Source organism: Patagioenas fasciata, chromosome 16, assembly GCF_037038585.1.
Source record: "Patagioenas fasciata isolate bPatFas1 chromosome 16, bPatFas1.hap1, whole genome shotgun sequence".
NCBI lineage: Eukaryota > Metazoa > Chordata > Aves > Columbiformes > Columbidae > Patagioenas > Patagioenas fasciata.
Genome location: NC_092535.1, coordinates 13,587,195 through 13,607,744, shown reverse-complemented (window position 1 = coordinate 13,607,744; position 20,550 = coordinate 13,587,195). Strand labels below are relative to the sequence as shown.

The following is a 20,550-nucleotide window of genomic DNA, read 5'->3' as shown; positions in this document are numbered from 1 at the left end:
GACTTGAATTACATGTCTGAAAACTGATTCAGAGACAACAAAACAAGTTCTATTTATTTTTCACTTCATTAACTCCAAAATCATCCCTCTGCTCTTAAGCAACATTATTCCAAAGCAAAGGTTAAACACATCTCCCCGTTTTTGTGAACTGGAAAACAATTCTGCTCTCTAAGTTAATGAAAGTTCCCTCTTTGATCCCCCCAATGCAAGAGATCACTTCTGCTAATTAGAACCAAAGACACTGCCACCTTCAACTCCAAAATTAGGTCCCATGCATGGTTTAATGAAGCTACCAGAGTTTAATAAATACAGTGAAATTCAATCACAGCACATGATAAAGACAGCTTCAGCTTTGAATGTCTTAGGAAATAAAGAATTATAATCCCAGAATTCTGTAACACATCAATTTATAAATTTACATTACATATTACCTAAAGAACAATGAATGTGTGCTACACGCATTTGAAAGTACAATGTTAACGTAAGGACTGCCAATTTAGGATCATTATTTATTATTACTAAGTTACTATCAGCATGAAAATATGTAGAACACAAATGTGAGTTTGTGATTAAATATACCGTAGCCACGTGCAAAACTAAATCATAAATCACTATGAATAAAGTTATCAGAAAAGGGAAATTTTTCAAAGCAACATAAGCAAGAGCAAAGCACAGCTTAGGGTTAGCACAGCAGTCTCTCATAACTCGATACTCTAAGTCAAGTCTTGGACTAAATCCATATCCTATTCAGTATGCTGCTGAGAGAGTGGGGCTGGAAAAGCAAGTAAGATGCAGGCAAGCTGGTAGCACAACATAAAATGGTTCATACAACACTCGTATACACTATATTCTGCTCAAGGTAGAGCAAAGGGTCATCGTAAGTAGAAGTTTAGGAAAACACGCAATGTTGAGATCAAGAGGACATTTAAAAAAGCATGGTATGTGCCAAAGGAAGCTCAATTTTGGAAGTTCATCTGAAAGATGAAAAGAATCCACATCTTTTTAGTAGGAAGATAATTTATAGCTAGAAACCATGCTAATTTTCATTATCACTCCATTATTTGTATGCACTTAATATGCTTGCCTGCAGCTAGTATAGATGATAGACGGCTTCACACAGCAATTGTGCCAAGTTTTAAAAATCTCAGTTTCTTTTTAGAGAGCTTTTAAATGTACATATTAGTCACTTCAGAGCTTGGTGGATCCGTGCGGGCCTTCACCTGAGACAGAAGCACTTTGCCTGCCCCGCGTCGCACTGGTTGTCCCCTCACGGTGACATTTCCCAGCCATGAACCACACGCCAGGCACAATTCTGCCATCACAGGCACGCTCAATTTGACACAACAGAAATCCCAAAGGCAACAGATCGATGAGGGTGCAAACGCAGGCATGCACGAGAAGGCTTACAGGATTAGAGTCTCTTAATGTTACAGTGCAAAGTATTTTCAGGATCAATTTTTATTTTGTTGAAGCAAGCTCTCCGAGGGGGGCTTTGGTTTTTACATTTTATTAAGTAAAAAACCTGAAGTTTTGATTTTTTTTTTTTTTCCAAGTAAAAAGCAGTAATTTTAGCTCCCAAAACTTTTTTAATCCAGGCTAGAAAAGTTTGGTAAGAGACTAATGGCAAACCATACAACCTATCAGTAATTCTTCTGATAATGCCAATATTAACATTTATTAAAACCAGTAAAACATATCTGCATGTTTATATAAATAATTTTCTTAACTAAAAAGTCAGACTTTATTAATGCAGTACACCACTACTACATGCTTTGTTAGAATTCTTTATTAAGAAGATAGATCAGAGAAGTCTTTGAGAAATACATTGCTTTCAAGCATGCATCACCAGCAAGTTAATAATACACAGACATTCTGTTTATGGGAAATGCTCAACCCTTTATACTTTCAAAATAAGCCACTTCTTTGCTTTTCCATTACCAAACAGGCAAGTCAAGAGCTACTGACTCAATTAGAGAAAATCACTAAGTGTTCCTATGGAACAGTAAAGATTAAGTCACTTGACATTTCTAACACCAGAGCATATTGCATCTTCAAGGAACATAAACCGAGCATGGTTGCGAAGTCAATGTTTTCATTCCTGGTTATATTAGGCAGTTTGGCAACAGCCTACATCAAGCTAAACCAGTGTGGCTGCAGTCCACCCCATTTTATTCTTACCTCCATGTGCCTGTCCAAGCACTTGTTTGACCCTGTGGTGAGCTGGTTCAGGAAGTTAAGCTGGCAAAAAACTGACTGTACAAAAGTAATCCCTGCGGGAGGGCAGGGCTGGCTGGGCTAGGCTGCCTAAGGCTGTTATTGAACCATATAAATAATTGATGTATTTCTCTCCCCACAAACAAGATATAAAAACAAATCTATTACTGCTAGATCAGGAATAGGGAAGTAAACATATATGAAATGGCTGCTTCTCCATTAAATCACCTTTTGCTTGTACAAACGTTCAACAAAATTCTTTCAGATTGCAAAGCGTTCCAAGAACTAATTGGTTGGAAGAAGATATATTCAATCACCAAAAAACTGCTTGAATGACTTACCAGAAACATTAATTGATGTTCCTGCATCAATAATTCCACTGTTAGGCCTTACACAGTATCTACGTGGTGCTGTGGTCTTAACTTTGAAGCACACATTTCTGTCTGTAGGGTTGCCAAGCTTCAGGTTTGTAGTGACAACATCTGTGAAAGGACCTGAGGAGGAGAGCAAAAGCAGGCTTGGAATCACACAGAAAGCACTTCCAGGCAAAGGCTAAGCAGGCTCTAAATCTCTGTTCACAAATCTTATAAAGTAATTAGATGCTCAGTTCCCATCTACGGCACGTACGGATGATGGTGCACACAAAGCTGAGATGTCTCTGAGCATCCTGACGTGCAGCTCCAACACGCACCGTGCAACAGCTGAAGCTGATCATAAACAGCAAAATAGAAAGGGGGAAATCATTTATCTATGATGCCAACACAACAACGTGGCATTCAAATGAAGCCAAGTTCTCTGTTGTATCACAGTTAGTCCATTCCACCCACTGAATCCCAGTAAGCCCAGGCCAACAGAGAGATACCATATATACCTCTGTTACAGATGGTAAATAGGGGAGTACAGTACAGTATGGGGGGTTTAAAATTTATTTCAAAGAACCTTCTTGGCTACTAGAAATGACAAACAAGAAGAAATCTCCATAAAATAGCCCACCTCACCCAAGACAGGAGATAAACACGTGGAAATAGGAAAACTTTTGGATGCTGAGAACAGTGGCCAAAGCCAGAATCGAACCACTGCCAAGTTCTGCTACACCAAATGCAGGCAAATCCATTCCTCGCAGGCTCAATACCTAATTCAAACTGCCCAAACCCCTTCGCTTAAAGGCTGGTTACTGATATTCAACGAGGCACTGATAAATCAGACAGCACGCAACTGCAGTGCCTGCTCAGATGATAAAGAAGTAAAATGAAAAGAAATATAACCACGCTTCGATCAACTGTCTTCTGCATAAAAGTAATTAATTTAATGCCTGAATAAAATATCTTCATCTAGCCTCAGGAGCAACAGCAAATTGGTGGGGGAAAAAGTAAGCACTGAACAATTTCCTTGCAGAAATGAGAGCCCTAAAATTTAAAAGGGGTGAATGATGATGATAATAATAAAACCACTAGCAGGCAACATTCCACCATCCTCATCCTGCAGCACGATTGGTTTAAAATAATTTAAGTTTGCTTCCTTTTCTACAAACTTATCACAGAAATTTGTCTCCTAACATGGCATTTAATACAGCTGTAGAAGTATTACAGTCCTGCAGCCTTGATTCAATTTGTTTTAAGTAATTACGAGGGGAAAAAATAATCACACACACAAAAAAGCCACGCAGACAGCGATGTGGCACCATTTCTGGCTGTGCTCTGAACACGCCAGCTTTGCATTTACAACGCAACCTGGCAGCAACAAAACTGAAGCAATAACATTTTCAGATCCCATGACAAAGATTTCACTAAACCTCTGCCTCCTGAAACCCTGAGATGTGAAAAGAGAATGAAACACAGCTGTCAGGTTTCTCTGTGTTCTGCATGCAGAGAGAGACTTTGAAGTCTAATGGAAAATAACTGGGCAGAAGAAACCACAAGTTGCTAAAAAGGTTAAACAAGCCAAAATATCAGAAAAATCCAGCAAACATTTGGGTGTGTAAATACAGTAGCAGATCTTCAAGGTAGGTCTGGCTGGCAGAAGTCTGACATTTAATGAGCAATTACTTAATGCCTAAGCATTAAGGATGCGCCTTTACTAAAAAATTACAGCTTGAGCTATTCCGGCACAGAGGGAGGGTCCCCCAAACAAACCCCCACAAGCACAGCTGGATCCCCACAGCGCTTTACCAGCCTCTGAGCTGAGGTATCTGCGGGAGATCCCACAGCTCTACTTGGCTGAATGTGCGGGGGATCTGCGCATCCCAGCACAGAGCTGCTGTTTGTAATAGAAGTGTGACAACAATTCTGTGTGTAAAATAATTTCCAAATGGACTGACTTATTGCTAACATAGATCAGACCAAAATATTTGGAAGCAAAACCATTCAGCAGACTGAATTCATTTCTTCTTGTCTGCTTGATGTTTCATCTTCTGTCCACTAAACTTTTAACAGACTCTTTAGATACATTTTCCTCAAATTACAGGTTTTGCAGATCTGCCAGCACAGCTGTACTAGAAGGCTGATATCTGCTTCCAGCAAACCTGTGCGCAGGCAACACTTCTTACGGCATTGCTGTTAAAATACTGCAGCAAAGCAAAACAGAGCAGACAAAGTCAGGAACATAGTGTCATTACAGCTGCTTTGAAGTGTGTAAAAAAAAGAAACAGACAACTGAGTATTACTCAGGGGTAATTAGGGCATGGCAGAGAAATATTATCAGCTTGGCTGGCCTGCCTTTGAAGAGCAAGGACTGCCAGCCCAGGCTGAAAGGAAACCTTGATGGGCTGTTGTGAGATGATCATAGCCCAGGTTAGGCAGTTTCAGGGAGGCTGGGGTATGTGGGGGAACTGATCCCAGGATAAACAGTAGGACTGTATACCCGCACATACAGTAACCTAAAATGATCTGCAGCTCTTTCCAATGCCTCTGTCCTCACCACAAGTGGGTGGACTATTTCTACACGTATATTCAACACACGAATGACGTCTCTACCCCTAAGGTGGGCTGTAAGCGCTCAGGTTGGTGCATCTGGATGGTACTTGCCTTGAAAGCAACAACAAGCTGGCTTGGCAGTGAAGTCTGACTCTTACCAAGTGCCTCAACAGAGGCCGGACTTCTAAAAACCACCACCTTTATTTCATATCGTTCAAGCCACAACACTGTATTTTTGATTGCTATTAATATTTCCAGATTAGTGAAATTTATACTAAGGCAGGGTGCTTTCCGAATGACAATTCGCACCACTTACAAAAAAAAGAAGAACTATTTTTCTCCTCTGTTTTCAAAGATAATGAGAAAAATGACACTGGTGTCATCCCAAGGACAAAGTTATGGGAAACCTGGGGTCTGTACTTGCATCATCTGACATGGGGTTGTCATGGGAGCAAGCTGTCTAGAAGGAAGAATGTAGTAAATCAAATTTGGCAGTGAAGCTTTAGAATATTCCACAAGGACTTAATGACTTTTTCCTGCCAGTTAGAATGAAGTCCATGTAAACTGGACATCTAGTGATACGCAAACTAGTGGTACTACTTACAGGAAAGAAATCATGACCTCATATACTCATGCAACAACAAACACAAAGAGCTATCATGGGTTTTCATTGGGTCACTTTCAGCAGGGTTAGTTTCAAACTACAGCTGTGGCTTTCCACCCAGGAGCTACACATACAACCCTTCACATTTGAAGATCACAGCATTATCTCAGAATTTGCCACGCTCCATTTCCTATTCAAACACCAGCGCTGTATCAATCTTTCCTAAGAGTGCCATTCTGCAGCGTACTGCATTAAAATATCCCAGATCACTTCAGTAACACAAAAGCCTGAGAATTAGGTCAAAAGAACATGATGTCAACTCTATTTAAATTTTAAATAACTCATTGCAATAAAAATTGCCTGTAATTGTACCAGCAAATCCAGGCTGACGACTTTTTGATCAGCACAGCATTTGCTCTAAGCTTCCTGCCACTCGCTACTCACAGTAACCACGTTACGCAGCCACATCTTAATACCATCACTCTCACCTTCAACAAAATTCCAAATAAACGATCCTCGTACACATGTATTTTCCACGCAGTGAGAACACTGCTGTAGCACTGACACGCGAAAGGAGCCAGCGTGAGGATCAGCAGAGGTAAAGCTTTGATGGCACAGGCTGCGGCAGGAACGTTCAAACCAAATGGGCACAATCCTCTGCACATTTGTACCTGCAAATACTGCTACATCTTCATAACGAGCTACACACATTAGCAGGGCTACAGTCCTGGGGCTGCTCTATTGCTGGCTCAGTCCATCTCCCTGCTGCAAGGGGACGCGGTCTGACCTCCCGGCTCCACCGACCGCTGGCGGTGGCCACGCAGGGTCCATGTGGCTGCAGGAACAGCCAAGCCTGGCTGGAAATTAATCCCCTTACCAGACAGGCGGTGAAGGAGGGGGCAGTGAGAAAAAAGGAGAGTCAGTCTCCAGCCAGATCAAGCAGGACTCAGCCTCTGGCATCAGGGAAACCGCAGCTTTCTGCACAGCACTGCCAAATTAAGGAAACCGCGTCTCACATTTAGTAGGTTAAAGCTAGCACCTCTAGGCATGCACCCTGCAGCCACATGTTTCCTTGTAGAGTTGCCATAGTTATTGAAAGTAATTAAGGCACATGCCTCGTTTTTTTGCTTAAATGTAATGCAAATTCTCATCTGCTTAAAGTCAGGCATCCCCTAAAAAATGTACTGAGCTGGTGCTTTTCAGAGCAAAAGCACTGCAGTAGCACTCAATACAATCATAGTTGAGTCATGTTAAACAAGACTAAGAACAAATTCTCATCAAGCTGCCCATGTTATTCCCAGAATATTTTAGATTCACTTTCATCATCTTTTCCTAAACAATTTTTGCCACTCTAACTCAGCACCACAGACACGTATCCAAAAGCAAAGTAATCAGAAACAGGCAGAAATATAGGCAGAGCTTCTAGTGAGACAATCCCTCTTGTACTTCCTTTGTGGAGAGCAGCAGAATGCAACAATAGGAGGGGAAGGACGTATTTCATCATGGTTTAATCCCATCGATGTGTCAGATGAAAGTCATTAATCACTTGACATATTAATCAGCCATAGAAAGGTAACCCAGGAATCTTTAATAAGGGAGATGGCAAAAACAGTAAAAGGGAAACTTAAATTGTTTTGTGGCGATTCTCAAGAGCCCAAATCCTGGGCATTGATGTATCCTGACTAGCAGACGTCCACACGGAGCAATAATTCATCCAGTGACAGAGCCACACTGACCCTACTGCAGAGTCCTAAGCGAGTATGTATTAGCATCACCAACAACACAACCACCACCCAAGCACACAGCTGTATCGCCATCCAAATATTTCAGCCTCTCTACTGATAACTTTTCTTATCATCATATCCAAATTGTTTCTCAGTTTCTTTACTGACAGTACCAAGTGATTTCATTTCCACAATTTCTGCCGTTTTATTTTTGAGGGTGTCTGTCAGCAATGGAGCTACAGCCAAAATAAAAACACTAGAAGGCTCAATAGCAGGTGTAGAACTTGACTTACTGTACTCTTCTTTTTAAAGTTATACATAAAGTTGATGACCTTTGAAGATAAACACTAAAATGAAAATGGTGAAATGTCAAGCAAGACATCTTGAGCTATCAGCCAGGTGCCTGTGAATCAAGAACACCCAAGATCTAATCAAACTCTCCCACCATCTTACTTGTCTTCAGACAAATCACTTAAGGACTTAATCTTCTGCTATTAAGAGCCTTAAGAGTTGACAGCATCTCCAAAAACAGAAGCAGGTTTGGACCCTTATAGTTTTCCCCTCTGCGAAGTGAGGAGAATACTTATCCAATTACAGAGAATCTTGTGAAGATTAGTGTTTTAAAAAGTACTGTCTGCCAAGTTTTAATCATCATCATCATCATCTGGCTCTGGAGACATTCATAATTAAGTGAGCATCCGAAACTTCTGAAATCAAAGAAGTCAAAGAATGAGAAACAAGAAGTGACTGTGTTGCATAAAAGGCTGATTTAATGGTTACTCACTAAGAGGACACAGAATCCCAAATTTGGTAATTATTTTTAAGAAAAACTTGGGCCTCTCTTAATCCTCGTGTAAGCCACTCATAAACCTTTCAGTCTCGCCTCAGATTTTAAATGCTAGAAAACCCTGCCCCCATAGGAATACTTTCTTTACTCTTATCACAACTGTCCTCACCCAAAAGAGTCCCTGAAGCAAAGCGACAGGAGGGAAGTGGCCATTTCCACTTCTGCAGTAGAAGCCTTGATGAAAAATCTATTACAAAAATAGAAGCGCCATCCAAATCACTCCCCATGCAATAGCTGATGCAGGGGAGTAATTTTCTTTTTAAAATATAATCAATAGAATGATCTACGAAAACAAAAAAAAGATGATGTAGAAAACCAACAAAATTACATGATCCAGATGTCAAAGTTGGAGCAAGGTCGGCAGTAAATTATTCCACTTGGACGGATTAATCAGTGTCCTTCTCTGGGCTATTCTGGCAAATAGTGTTTTTCCCAAAGCACGCGCCATGCTTAATGGAGAAAAAAATATAGGAAAAAACAAATATGAGACTGAAGACTATTTTCAGGGTATCTACTAGTATGTAATTTTTGTCACCGTTATTCCTCAAAGGATCATTAACAGTTTGACTTCACAGTTGTAAGAACTGTGAGGTCACACACAAGCTTGTGAAGAGCCAGAGAAGAATATGCCCTTCAAAAAATATTGGTACCAGTGTAATTTGTTTTTTTCCAACCGATTTCTTCAGTTTCATTACGCTAAAACATTACCTACAGCAATCGTCAGCAACAAAATTGCACAGCCTGAAATATTTTCTCTACATCCTAAACGGGAAGCAGTTTTCCACACACAATCGCATAAACAAGAGACTGAGAGCAGAGCTGGCCAGCTCTTACAGGCATATCTCGGTTTCAAGTGTGCTTTCATATCCTTTTAGAACTGAATGCCAAACATATCGTATTACTTTGTCCATTCCACTCACAAATATCACATGTACCAACTCTCTCTAGGTATGAAAACAGCTCAGAAAATCTCTTTGGATAGTGGAATAGTAGCTCCACCTCTTTCAATAAGCATAACATAGCAAGACATGCTTAAAGACACCCACTTGCGCTCCATGTAAAGCCTCATTCCTGGGGGTTGCTGGGTTGAAAGGACCCCAAAAAATAGCACAGCCCCCCAGAGACTTGGAGATGCGGGGACACTGAGCACAGGGGACCAGATGTGCAAACTGTCCCGGCAAAAACGATGCTGAAGGCTGAAGTCAACATCAAGTATCAGCCTGGAAGAAGCATCGTGATTTTAATCACCATCCCAAGCTACACTTTTTCTTGTACTTCTTGTGAAGTCATTTTTTCCCGGTCTAATTTCATCGCTCATTTCCATTTCAGATGCACATTAAAATGGTAGGCAAGGAGCAACTTAACTACTCTAATTTTATGCTCATATACGCTCTTCAAATAGACAAATTTGGTGTGCAACTTAAATAGCAACTGAGCAAATACTGTAACTGCAAAACTATGCATAAATTGCAAAATCCAGAAGAAATGAGCACAATTAGAGATTTGTGGGATGCACAATGAGTAGCTGCTTTTCTAGTAAGTTATAAACTTAAATACGCATTATTATAGCTACAAGTTAGGAAGGAATCCTGAATTTCGCAAGATACATTTCTGGGGAGCCACTTGAAAACAAATCTACTGACTATGTTTTCAGAATCAAAGGAAAAAACAAAACCACCAAACCAAAACCCAATCAGAAATTTAGTCAGAAGCAGAAAGAAAATACAATAAAGAGAAAAATACCTGATGGTTTATACAGTCTGGCATAGAACAAGATACAAATGTGAAGTTACACTGTCCAAACCTGAACTCCTGGAAGCATTGTCTGCGCCAGCATATAATGCCAGCAAGCATAGTGTAAAAACAGCTATTAAAAATTAAATAATAGTAATTAAAAAACACACAATTTTAAAAAACCCACATCACAATAATAATAAAACCAATCTTACTGCCATTACACCTTTGCTCCTCATCTGCTGAAAATGTAGTGAGGCCAGAAGAGGAGACATTACAAAATGTTTGCAAAAACATAAGATCCACAGCAAGCCGCACACCTACACCATTTTGTAATTTGCATTGTGAGTGACTGGATCACCAGGCAAACCTCCTCCTCCTCTATTTTTTCCACCCCTCAGGGAAACCAACCAAGCAAACAGGATTAAATTTAGACTGATAAAATCTTTAATCCATAGCACCATGGTATGTCACTTCCAGCACAGAGAACTAGACAGTAGTTTAGTAAAGAGATTATTTTCATAAAGTATTTATAATAATGTGGGATAAAGTACTGCAGGCGGCAGCAGTACCGAATTTATACAAATGATTTTGAGGCCAGAAGAATTCCAGTTGGAGAAAGCAATTTTCAGAACAGCTATAATGCAGGGAGGACACTCAGTCTCCTCTCAGTCTGGATTGTCTTGCTAGTGTAAACACTCAATCACCGCAATCCATGTGCACTTGAATCCTGCACTGAATTATACATGGGAATGGTGATTCGCTTTGTACATCTTTTCAACGACAGCAAGACTGTGACAGCTGTTCCAGACTGATGGCACAAATCCCTCTTTATGAGAGGTTGCCTAGCACGCCAAGTTTTACATTGAACAACATCCCTGACACCACCAAAAATATCCTATATGTGTCTACAGGCATCTCAGTCTACAAAGCAGGTATGAAATGATTTATATATTGAACAAATACTTGGTCTAACATCATAGAAAGAGACTTAGCATGAGTCTAGCCCCTAGTTTAGATCAAGTGGTATTTATATATTCATATATGTATGTAAAATAGGCATTCTTTCTGTCTCTGCTCCTCACGGAGAAAGGAGACTTCAGTGTTACCCGTGGTAGGAACTGTCACACCAGAGTCTCTCATTCTGAGCAAACAGTGAGGTCTAACTGGGAAAGAGTTCCTGACCAAGCCAGATTCTCACTTGTATGGGTGAGGATTTACCTGGAGTCAAAAAAAAAAAACAAACAACAAATCGCTTGCAGCAGCATGATGATAATGTTAAAGATCACATTCCCTACGAAGATTAAACAACAGCTGTTACTGCAAACAGAATTATTTGGAAACATCATCAACAAAGCTTTCAAAGCCAACTAACTACACTGATAGAAAAAGTCAAAAGGCTGTTATTGTACCAACTACGAAATGCATTCAGTAGTTATTAGCTGTTCCCTGCAGGGAGCAATAGGGTAACAAGATAGCAGAAAATGAGTGTGACTGCAAGACGTGGGCAGGATTAGCAAGGGTCATCTGACTCCTGCATTGTCTCCAGCGAGGCACAAAGCCATGGTGTGAGGAGGAGCCAGCAACAACTCGAACCCTTTGTCAGCCAGTTTTCTACAAAAATTGCATTCTAACATATGTGGAAGTTGTTCATTCAATTCAAAACTCATCTGATGTAATCAATGCCTTCCAGAGCGGGATGGATATAACAAATTAAGCTGCTTTTAAAATTGGGTATTTGTTCACAGATGTAAGCTAACCTGAGCTCATAAAGTTGGATCATTCACTATGGTGATGATGCCTTTTTTCCAGCTGAGTTTCAAAACAGAGCTCACAATCTATTTAAAGGTTTGTGCTCTTCATTTTTACAATCCTGGTTCCAAATTAGAATGTAATTTAAAAAAAAAAATCAGTCTAGTATTCAAAGGTAGCTAGCGGATTGAAGAAGAAATAAAGCACTGCATGACTACTGAGAAGATTTTAATTTATAAAACCTGTGAAGTGAGGAAAAAAAAAAAGCAATAATTTCATTTCCAATAAGAGCAAACCAACAGGAACTCCTGTGCAAATGTCTACTCCGTATCCCCCTTCCCCAGGCGACACGACCTTGCACGTGGTGAGCGGGGCGGCAGATGGCAAATACAATTCGCTGCTGAGCATCTGCGTGAACCTGCACCCGCTATGATACGCTACCCAGGTCTCAAGACGGACATGTAAACCTTATGTTTACATACGTATTTTCAATAGAATTTGTTATCAGATAGATTTTCTGAAGTGACCAACAGAGGACACATCCCAACAACCAAATCGGGCAGGCAGTCCGCCACTCTGATGAGCTTTCAATAACAAACTTGACAAAGTTTTGTGCTTTTCATTGCAATGGTTCCACAGCACAAAGTGAGCTGAAAATTGGTGCACAAACACGGGATTCCTGAGGAACGGGAAATTACGAATCTATGTGTCTCATCCCTTACAATAAAGACAAGCAGCTGATCATATTAAAACCACAAAATTCCATAAAACTAGGAGGAGTAACTGCCCAATTACAGTTGCTCACGCTGATTTTATCACTGTAGTAGGACTTTCCTTGAAGCACTAATACTCTGAGCCTATTAATACTGGTTACTTCAACTGCAATTCTTAAAATCTATGCAGTACAAAATTACTCAAAAGCCCTTAACCCATAAAACACATTGGCCTTCAAGCAGATTGTGAGATTTTTGGAATCTTGGGAGACCTAAATACATTAATTAAATTTAACTGAAAACACAGCTAAACCTCCTTGACTGCTTTGCACATCTCAAATAATTATTATTTGGTTCTCGAACCATCCTATTAAACGTTTCGAATTTCTGTAGCCCCCTACATGTACGATTCCTCCCCCCTTCCCCAGTGGAGCTGTGTCACGTCTCCAGCCTGCAGGACACCAGCACACTAAGGAAGCTCAACAGAAGCACAATTTTCAACTTATCCCACCTTTCAAAAAATGAGATGTGTCACGAGACACTCAAAATGCATCACTACCTTGCTTTTCTCTCCAGCTCTTTCCCTCCAAACGCTGCTCTTTTAAAGTGAAGAGTCTATGCAAAGTAATGAAGTAATTATAAAACTAACGGTGCACATGAAATTAGAGTAATTTAGTGACGTGCAGTAAGCCTGTACAACTATAGCGAACATTTAATAGTTAGAATAAGCTATTTATTTTAGCTTAATTGCAAGAATAACGAGCATAACATGAACTGCAAATATTTAAGTGTCACCAGAAAATGACTGATTTTGTTTGATAGTTGGGCTACATACTTGGATTTCTTTAGATCTAGGAAGCCTGCCTGTTATTTAAATACTATGTTCTCTTTAAGTGGATAACTTGATAATAGAATTGAAATATGTAGAGAGCTGTGAAGGTTTACTCGTGTTTAATACAGTAACCATGATTTTACTGGGAACCAGGCTAGACGAAAGGAAGCACTGACCGGTATGTTTTCCAGCAAAAAGCAGACAGCCACTGGCACAGCAGCCTTCAAAGAGTAAAGAACTCCTAGTACTGACTGCCCTTCTGCTATGGATACCAGGAGGGCTCTAAGAAAACAGCACGTAAATTTTCAGCTTAAAAGATGCAACTGCTCACAACACTGTCAGTATTTTACATTCTTCAACAAGGCCTGTTGCAGAAATCCCTGTTTATACAACACAGAACAGAACGAGCAGAGAGTGAAATCCATCTGAATAGCTTCAGTGCAGGCAGCTTCAATCATTGCAGACAAATCACGGCAGGGGCAGAGATATAATTAGTTTAGTCACAATGTCCAACTAGGTTCTAAATCTCTGTTCTGAGACTTCACAACTGCAGGTTCAGTAAAGATTGATCTTACATCCCAAATGTTACTGAACTGTTGAAGATCCTTAGCTTGGTATCTGGTAAGAACTGGATATTCACGTCAGATACAGGAGGTTTTCCACACTTACACTGCCAGGCACAGATTTGATTATAGTTTACACACACGTACCTGAAGGAGCTCAAATTATCCCATTTGGGAGTGGCAGCCACTTAACCACAGTAACACAGGTTACACAGGCTGCACAGGACTGTGGCCAAACACTAAATACTCCACTCGCAGCGCTGCAGATACACGTCGAGCTGAGCACATCCATAGGCGCTGAGCCCACACCTCGGGACTGCAGCTCTGAGGTACCCAGGGGATTCACTTGAGCCAGCGACACGCGATCGCTTGGAATCGCCCACACCTCGGGCCAGCTCTGCATCAAGGCTATTAGGACTGGAGAATATTGGCTATTCTGGGCTATTACCGTGCTCTTTGCAGAAAGCAAAGTTACACGGGTGACATATTGAACACACGCAGGTGCGAAATCACATACTGGGAACAAGGAAACAGCGTTTCCAATTGGCAGCAACTTGCAGCGTTTCGTGAGGAATTAATCCGGCGTTTGGCGGTACTGCTATTTGCCACTTGGGGAGCACTGCAACACAGTGCTGAGTCATAAGTCCAGCCTAACCTGTAGCAAACCTCTAAAACCGTTGCTGAAGTGCATCTCAGCCTGTGCCACCTCCGTTTCTGTGTGTGGCCCCTGCTGAACACCACTCCCTTGACACTCTACATCTGCAAAGCACGCAAGAGCGTTTCAAACACCTAAAAACCCAGGCAAGTTCTAAAATAAGTTACATTCTCACGGATCTTTACTTGCTGACATTAAACAAATGATCACTATTCCAGACAGGCACATTATGCTGAAATGATCCATCTGCCTCCCTGGGTAGCCGCCCTGCGACGTGCGGGAGGCAGCGCCCTACGGCACAGCTGTGGCACTGCAATTAACAGCTGTATCGGAACGCACCTAGCACGAGGGGCCAGAATTACGCATCCTTGTGTAAATGTAAATTTTATATTTCATAAAGTCAGGCCCTTGAATGTTTTCTTTTAATTACTGGCAGTTAGTTGGATGCTGTCTCCAGGATTAAAAAAAGAAATAAAGGAAACATAAGTGGAAACATTGTCATGTGTAACAACATTCTACTTCACCATCCATTACCAAGAGAGTCTGAACAATAAGCGTTCGGTTCGATGTTTTCTCACCTATGCTGCACATCTACTCCAACCAAGAAGTGCAGGAAGTCACTGGCAAGACTGAAGCTCCTATTCTACACGGTGTCAAAGACGAGGGTGAGGAAATGGGCACCCCCGGCCCCGTTCGGGGGCAGTGTCAGTGTCCTGCCTCCCACTGCATTCCCACACAGCACACACTGCTGCTATTTTGGAGCATGTGTGTTATGGTGTAGGAGACGCAGGGAGGAAAGACAAGTCCTGCTCATGTCCACATGTCGTGAAAAAAACCTCTAGCGTGAAAAACTCCTTTGATATTTTTGAAGATAAGTCAGAAACGCAGTATTTTGAAACAAGGAGCCAAATGAATTTAGAAGATTCACTGCAAACCAAGGGGGTGCAAAAGCTTCTTAAAAAAGGTCATAAATCCTTTATAAGGGAAAGTGCTGGCTAGGAGAGAGATGGCTGTAACCTCATATTGATTGGGACACGGTACAGAAGAAATCCTCACTTTGGTATCTCATTCCCCGCATCATTTTGTGAATGCCACACCTCCCTCTACATTTTATACTTAAGAACTATACAGAGCACTTTCAACAGCACCAGAGCTAATTATTTTCTGCTTTTTCTACCTGTCTGCATTTTGACTAAGACCTTTATCCATTTCAGTGTCTGTGACACTTGGTTTAGAGCTACCTCACTGACACTGCTGCCCTACATTAACCATCACATACTCCAGCAAACACCAGTGTGGAAGCACAGCCACACCAGCCAGCAGCACTGACCTCTGCCAGTTCGTATCTACCTGTACGGTGCAAAGCAACGCTCTGGAAATGAATACAACTATTTACAAATGTGAGAAAAATAATTACTGCCATATTACCATCGTATTACACATTGCCATCACAAAGCCAGTAGGACAAGAAACGCTTAGAGCAGAATTTACTTCATGAATACTTCAAACTGGCCTTTCCTGAATGAAGGGCAGCGGTCAGTGCTGTTTGGTAGAAAGGACTGTTAGACAGAATGCACGCTACCCATAGCACTAAGCCTGAACATTAATATTTCAGCACACTTTTAAACTAAGCCATTTATTAGCTGCAGTCAGTCAAGTAATGTTTCATGCTATAAGGAGTATACCTTGCTGGCTAAAGATCTGGTAACCAAAATCTATACGGTTAGTTGATTTAACTTCAACGGTTACAAATTATTTAGTTCAGAACCTCCACTGAAGCACAGGCAGTCTGACAAGGTGTCTTGGTTTCAACAAAAGAGTTTGGCTGGGTTTATACCTATCTGTGCTGAAGCGAAAAACAAACAACCAAACAAACCCTGAATCACTATTATGTCTCACTGGCCAATCCGTGCCCATTAAGGCCCCACTTTTTGCCCACCTGCGTTTGGATTTGCATGTTGAAGGCAATATTATTCAGAGCAAAAGCCGATTTTCATCTAATCAGACTTAACATAAAGAATGTTAAAGCAACAATAGTTTCCTTCTTAAGCATGTTTGATACTGCTGCCATAACAACATGCAAATACTTCAGCTTGCAACAAAGATATATTCATTCCACCCAGGGTTTATTACCATGCTTTTTGGTAAGCCCACTGTATATTATTACTCCTAATATATTTACTAATAAAAAAATTTAAAGACACCCCCTACATTTGAAAATGTACCTGAAATCTTTCCAAACAAGCATTATTTTTACCAGAAGCCAGTAAATAAATCACTATTTTTTAAAAAAGCATACTCGCCAGATATTCAAATGAAGCTATAAAGCACCTCTGACACTAGCAGCATAAATAAACTTGCTGAATGCTTATTTGTAATCCCAGAATATTGTATTACAGAAGCGCTATCCATCAAGCTACAAGACAGCAATTTCAACGCTAGCGAAAATCCAAACCCATTCAAGATTTTTATTTAAAGAAACGCTAGGGAATAGATCCCTAACAGAAAGGATGGATTTTTGTGCAGACTATTCACAATGAATTTATCGAAATGGCTCACAGAATTATGATAATAACATGAAACAGCCAGGAAACGCTGCCCAGCAGCTGGAGGGCCTGTGTTTTCTGCCATGTCCGGGCTGAGCCGCACGCACGTTTCGGGTGCCCCCGGCTGCGTGACAGCTCGGGGAGACTCTCCCCCCACCCCCGGGCCGGGGGTCTCGGCACCGGCCCCGGCATCAGCTGGAAAAACACCCCCGTCTCCCGCCGCTGCGCGCCGCGGAGGCCCAGGGCCGCTCCCGCCCGATCTGCCCCTCCCGGGCGGCCCCGCGGGGCTCGGGCGCTGCCCTCCGCCCACAGCCCCGGCGGCCCCTCCGCCGCAGCGGGGAAGGTCGGCCTGAGGGAGAAACGCGCTTTTCCGGGACGCGCTGCCCCGCTGAAGAAGGCGGCGGCCGGGACCCCCCCGCGCTCTCCCCTCAGGCCGCCCTCGGCCCTGCAGCAGCGCCCGCGGCGCGGGTGGGGGCGGCGGCGCAGCCGCGGCGGGGACCGGCCCGGCGGGGACCCCCGCACCCCGCTGCGGCCCCGCGGGGCTGGGGGACGCTTCCCCGCCCCGCGGCAGGCGGGAGAGGCCCGGCAGGGCGGGGGGCGGCGGCGGCGCTGAAGGACATTTTAGCGGCTGGTGCCCAGCCCTGGCCCCCTGAAAATGGCTGCCGCTGGAGCGGGGCCGGAGAGCGGCCGCAGCGCCGGCCCGGCGCGGGGAGACGGCGGCCGCCTCGTACCTTTGAATTTGAGCTCGTGCTGCGGTTCGAGGCTCAGGACCTGCTCCGCTTTCGCCATGTTCCTCCTCCTCGGCGGTGGCGGCACCAGGCGGAGAGAGGAAGGGACGGGGCGGGAGGGGAAGGAAGGGGAGAGGGAGGGGAGAAGGGAAGGCAGGCAGGCGGGGCGCGCCCGGCTGGTCTGTTCACCCCCAGCCAAGCGGCCCCGCAGCGGCGAAGGGAGAGGCGCTGCGGGCGGCGGAGCGGCGGCGGCGGCCCGGACACAGCCGGGCAGAGCGGGCGGCAGCTCGGCAGCTCCCAGCGCGCACGCTGCCCTGGCAGGGACGCGGGGAGAGGGCGGGAGGGAGGCGGGATGATGCAGCACGGAGCGGCCCCGAGAGCGGCTGCGCTGACGTCTGGCACCGCCGCCCGCCTCCCGCCGCAGCCGAGGGGCCGCCCGGCCCGGCCGCCCCCGGCTCCCTGCGCGGCGCGGCCCGCCCTGCCTGCCGGCAGCGGCGCAGCCGGAGGCTCCTCAGCTGCCGTTGGATGCTCGTTTGGCTCGGGCTACCTCCCTGCACTTGTAAAGTTATGGCGGAGAAAGATGTCTAATTAATAATGAAGTTTAATAATCTCGGAAAAACATTATTTATAACAAATACCTTAGACTCTAAACAGCCTGATACTTTAGGCCTTGATTCCGTATGGCCTTAGTGCTGTCACTTCCCTACCGGGGCAGCGCCAGCCCCGCCGGGACCGGCCGCCCCTTCCCAGCTCCCAGCGCCGCCGGGGACCCCCGCGGCTGGAACCCGGGCCGGGAACCGCATCCAGGGCAGGGGGGATCAGGGAGCCGCTGTGTGCAGTGACAGCGCAGGCCATCGGGGCATGGCTGCAAGGCTGAACAACAGCCTTACAGTAGCAGAGAGTCCTGGCAACTGCCAGCAAGCTGCGGGAAAGACGAACTTCTAATAAATAGAGACTCTCAGGTCATCTCAGTGATTTCAAGGCACACCCCTCCCCCCCTTGTTAAGTAAAATATAACCAAAGTTTCGGGTTGTTGGGTTTGGGATTTTTGTTTTGAGGTGGTGGTGTAGTTGGGTTTGTTTTATTTATTGCTTTATTGATAGGCTTAAAGTAAAGTTGCAATAGCACTATACTTTTTTATTTGCTCTCCTCAGGTTGTTTTAACATTCTAAAAGCTCATAATAATTTATCAAGCCACTGTAAAGCTTGCCAAAGTCAGCGGAGGCTAAGAAAGAAGCAGAAGTTTGGGATGCCCATGTTACCAGCACAAACAGGTAATTTCTATACACTAAGAAGTATTTGCTGGAAAACCAGACTTCAGGAATATGGGACTCCGGGAGGAGATACCATTTGCGGAGATAAAAAGCAACTGTATCAACATCAATCGGCTTCCAAAGAATAGCAATTAAAACTGTAGAGTAAGTCTGATTAGCAAACAGGTAAGAAGTGAATAAAAACAGGTAAAAGGTGAATACAAATATAGTAAATAATAAAACACTGTGAAAATTCATTTTATCCCACTAGCACAATCTGTGTGATGCAGTGTACCTCACCTCCACACCAGTTCTTTGTATCACGAATGTTGTTTTCCTTTGTAATTGCCAAAAACGCATAAGGAAGCTAAAAAGATCTGGAAATCCTAACAAGAGGGTTGTTCTCATTTCTGGCAATAAAAGCAATGGCAAATGACTGACGTGTGTGTTAAAATTCACACCGCTAAACAGGATGATGACATTCAATGCTCTAAACACATCTCAACACTTCAGCTGCTCTTCTCCATGATAGTTAATTCATTAGTTAATTCATTTGGAGTCTAGGATGTTCTTGGTTTAATATTTTTTGCTACCTATGGGGGGTTAATTTATAGCATAAACTACAGATTATGTCATAGCATTTTATTAATCTCAAATTAGGAGAGAATTGAGTTCACTCAATGCTTTGGAGTGGAGCTCGCTCTGGCTGCTGTTCTGGAAAGGTTATCTTCTTTCACATAATCTCTTATTTTTATAAACAGATTCTCTTACTGAGCTAGGCATTCTCAGTCCAGTAATTAGTAGAAAAGACAAGCTTTATACATACCTGCAAGTTAACTGGAAACTAACAGTGAGGAGTAAGACACATGAAACTTTATACAACTCATCATCATATATAATAATTAAAACCCTTAAGTAAACAACTGCTCAGTGTTGCTGCCCAGACATTTCCAAGTTCTAATTTTCCTGAAAGAAATACAAGTAACACCCTTAAGCATTTGATGATCCGCATCTTAAAGGCTGTGCCAAGTTGTATCATTTTATGGCAAACAGCAGCTCTGAACTTACCTGCTTGTATTTGAAGGACTCACCCACGTTTTCACTCAGGCTGAAGTTTTTAGAAAGCACAGCTTGTTTATGCCAAGTTGAAAATCAGTTAGTCCAATGAATGCAGGTTGCCAGGTTTTTGTTATATGTAAATAACATGTGTACATTTAATATTGTGCAGATCAGATTCAATGAAATGGGCATGAGTGAAGGCCACCTGCAATATTATGTCCGTATTAAAGACAAAACAACCCTCACTTTATTAAAAATTCAGCCACAAGACTAGAAGTCAACTTGTTGCCCTGGTGGGCTCTTGATTAACAAGGGAAAATAGGGACAAACACTACAGGGAAAGTTTGAAGAGTACCCAAAAGTTTTGTCCTACAGCAATTTTTAAGAACAGTTTCATCTGTTACAAGCTATGAA

At 42.9% G+C, this 20,550-nt stretch overlaps 1 protein-coding gene across 1 annotated transcript in view; it reads right to left on the bottom strand.

Annotated features, from left to right (window-relative positions):
• VAPB (VAMP associated protein B and C) overlaps positions 1-18,134 on the bottom strand; it is a 37,084-nt gene extending 18,950 nt beyond the window's left edge. Inside the window, exons 1-2 of the mRNA XM_065849584.2 lie at positions 17,828-18,134; positions 2,556-2,708 (exon numbers count right to left, since the gene is read on the bottom strand). Coding sequence (XP_065705656.1) covers positions 2,556-2,708; positions 17,828-17,885 — 211 coding nt within the window. The 5' untranslated portion in view covers positions 17,886-18,134. The remainder of the gene's footprint in view (positions 1-2,555; positions 2,709-17,827) is intronic.
• Between the last annotated feature and the right edge of the window lie 2,416 nt (positions 18,135-20,550).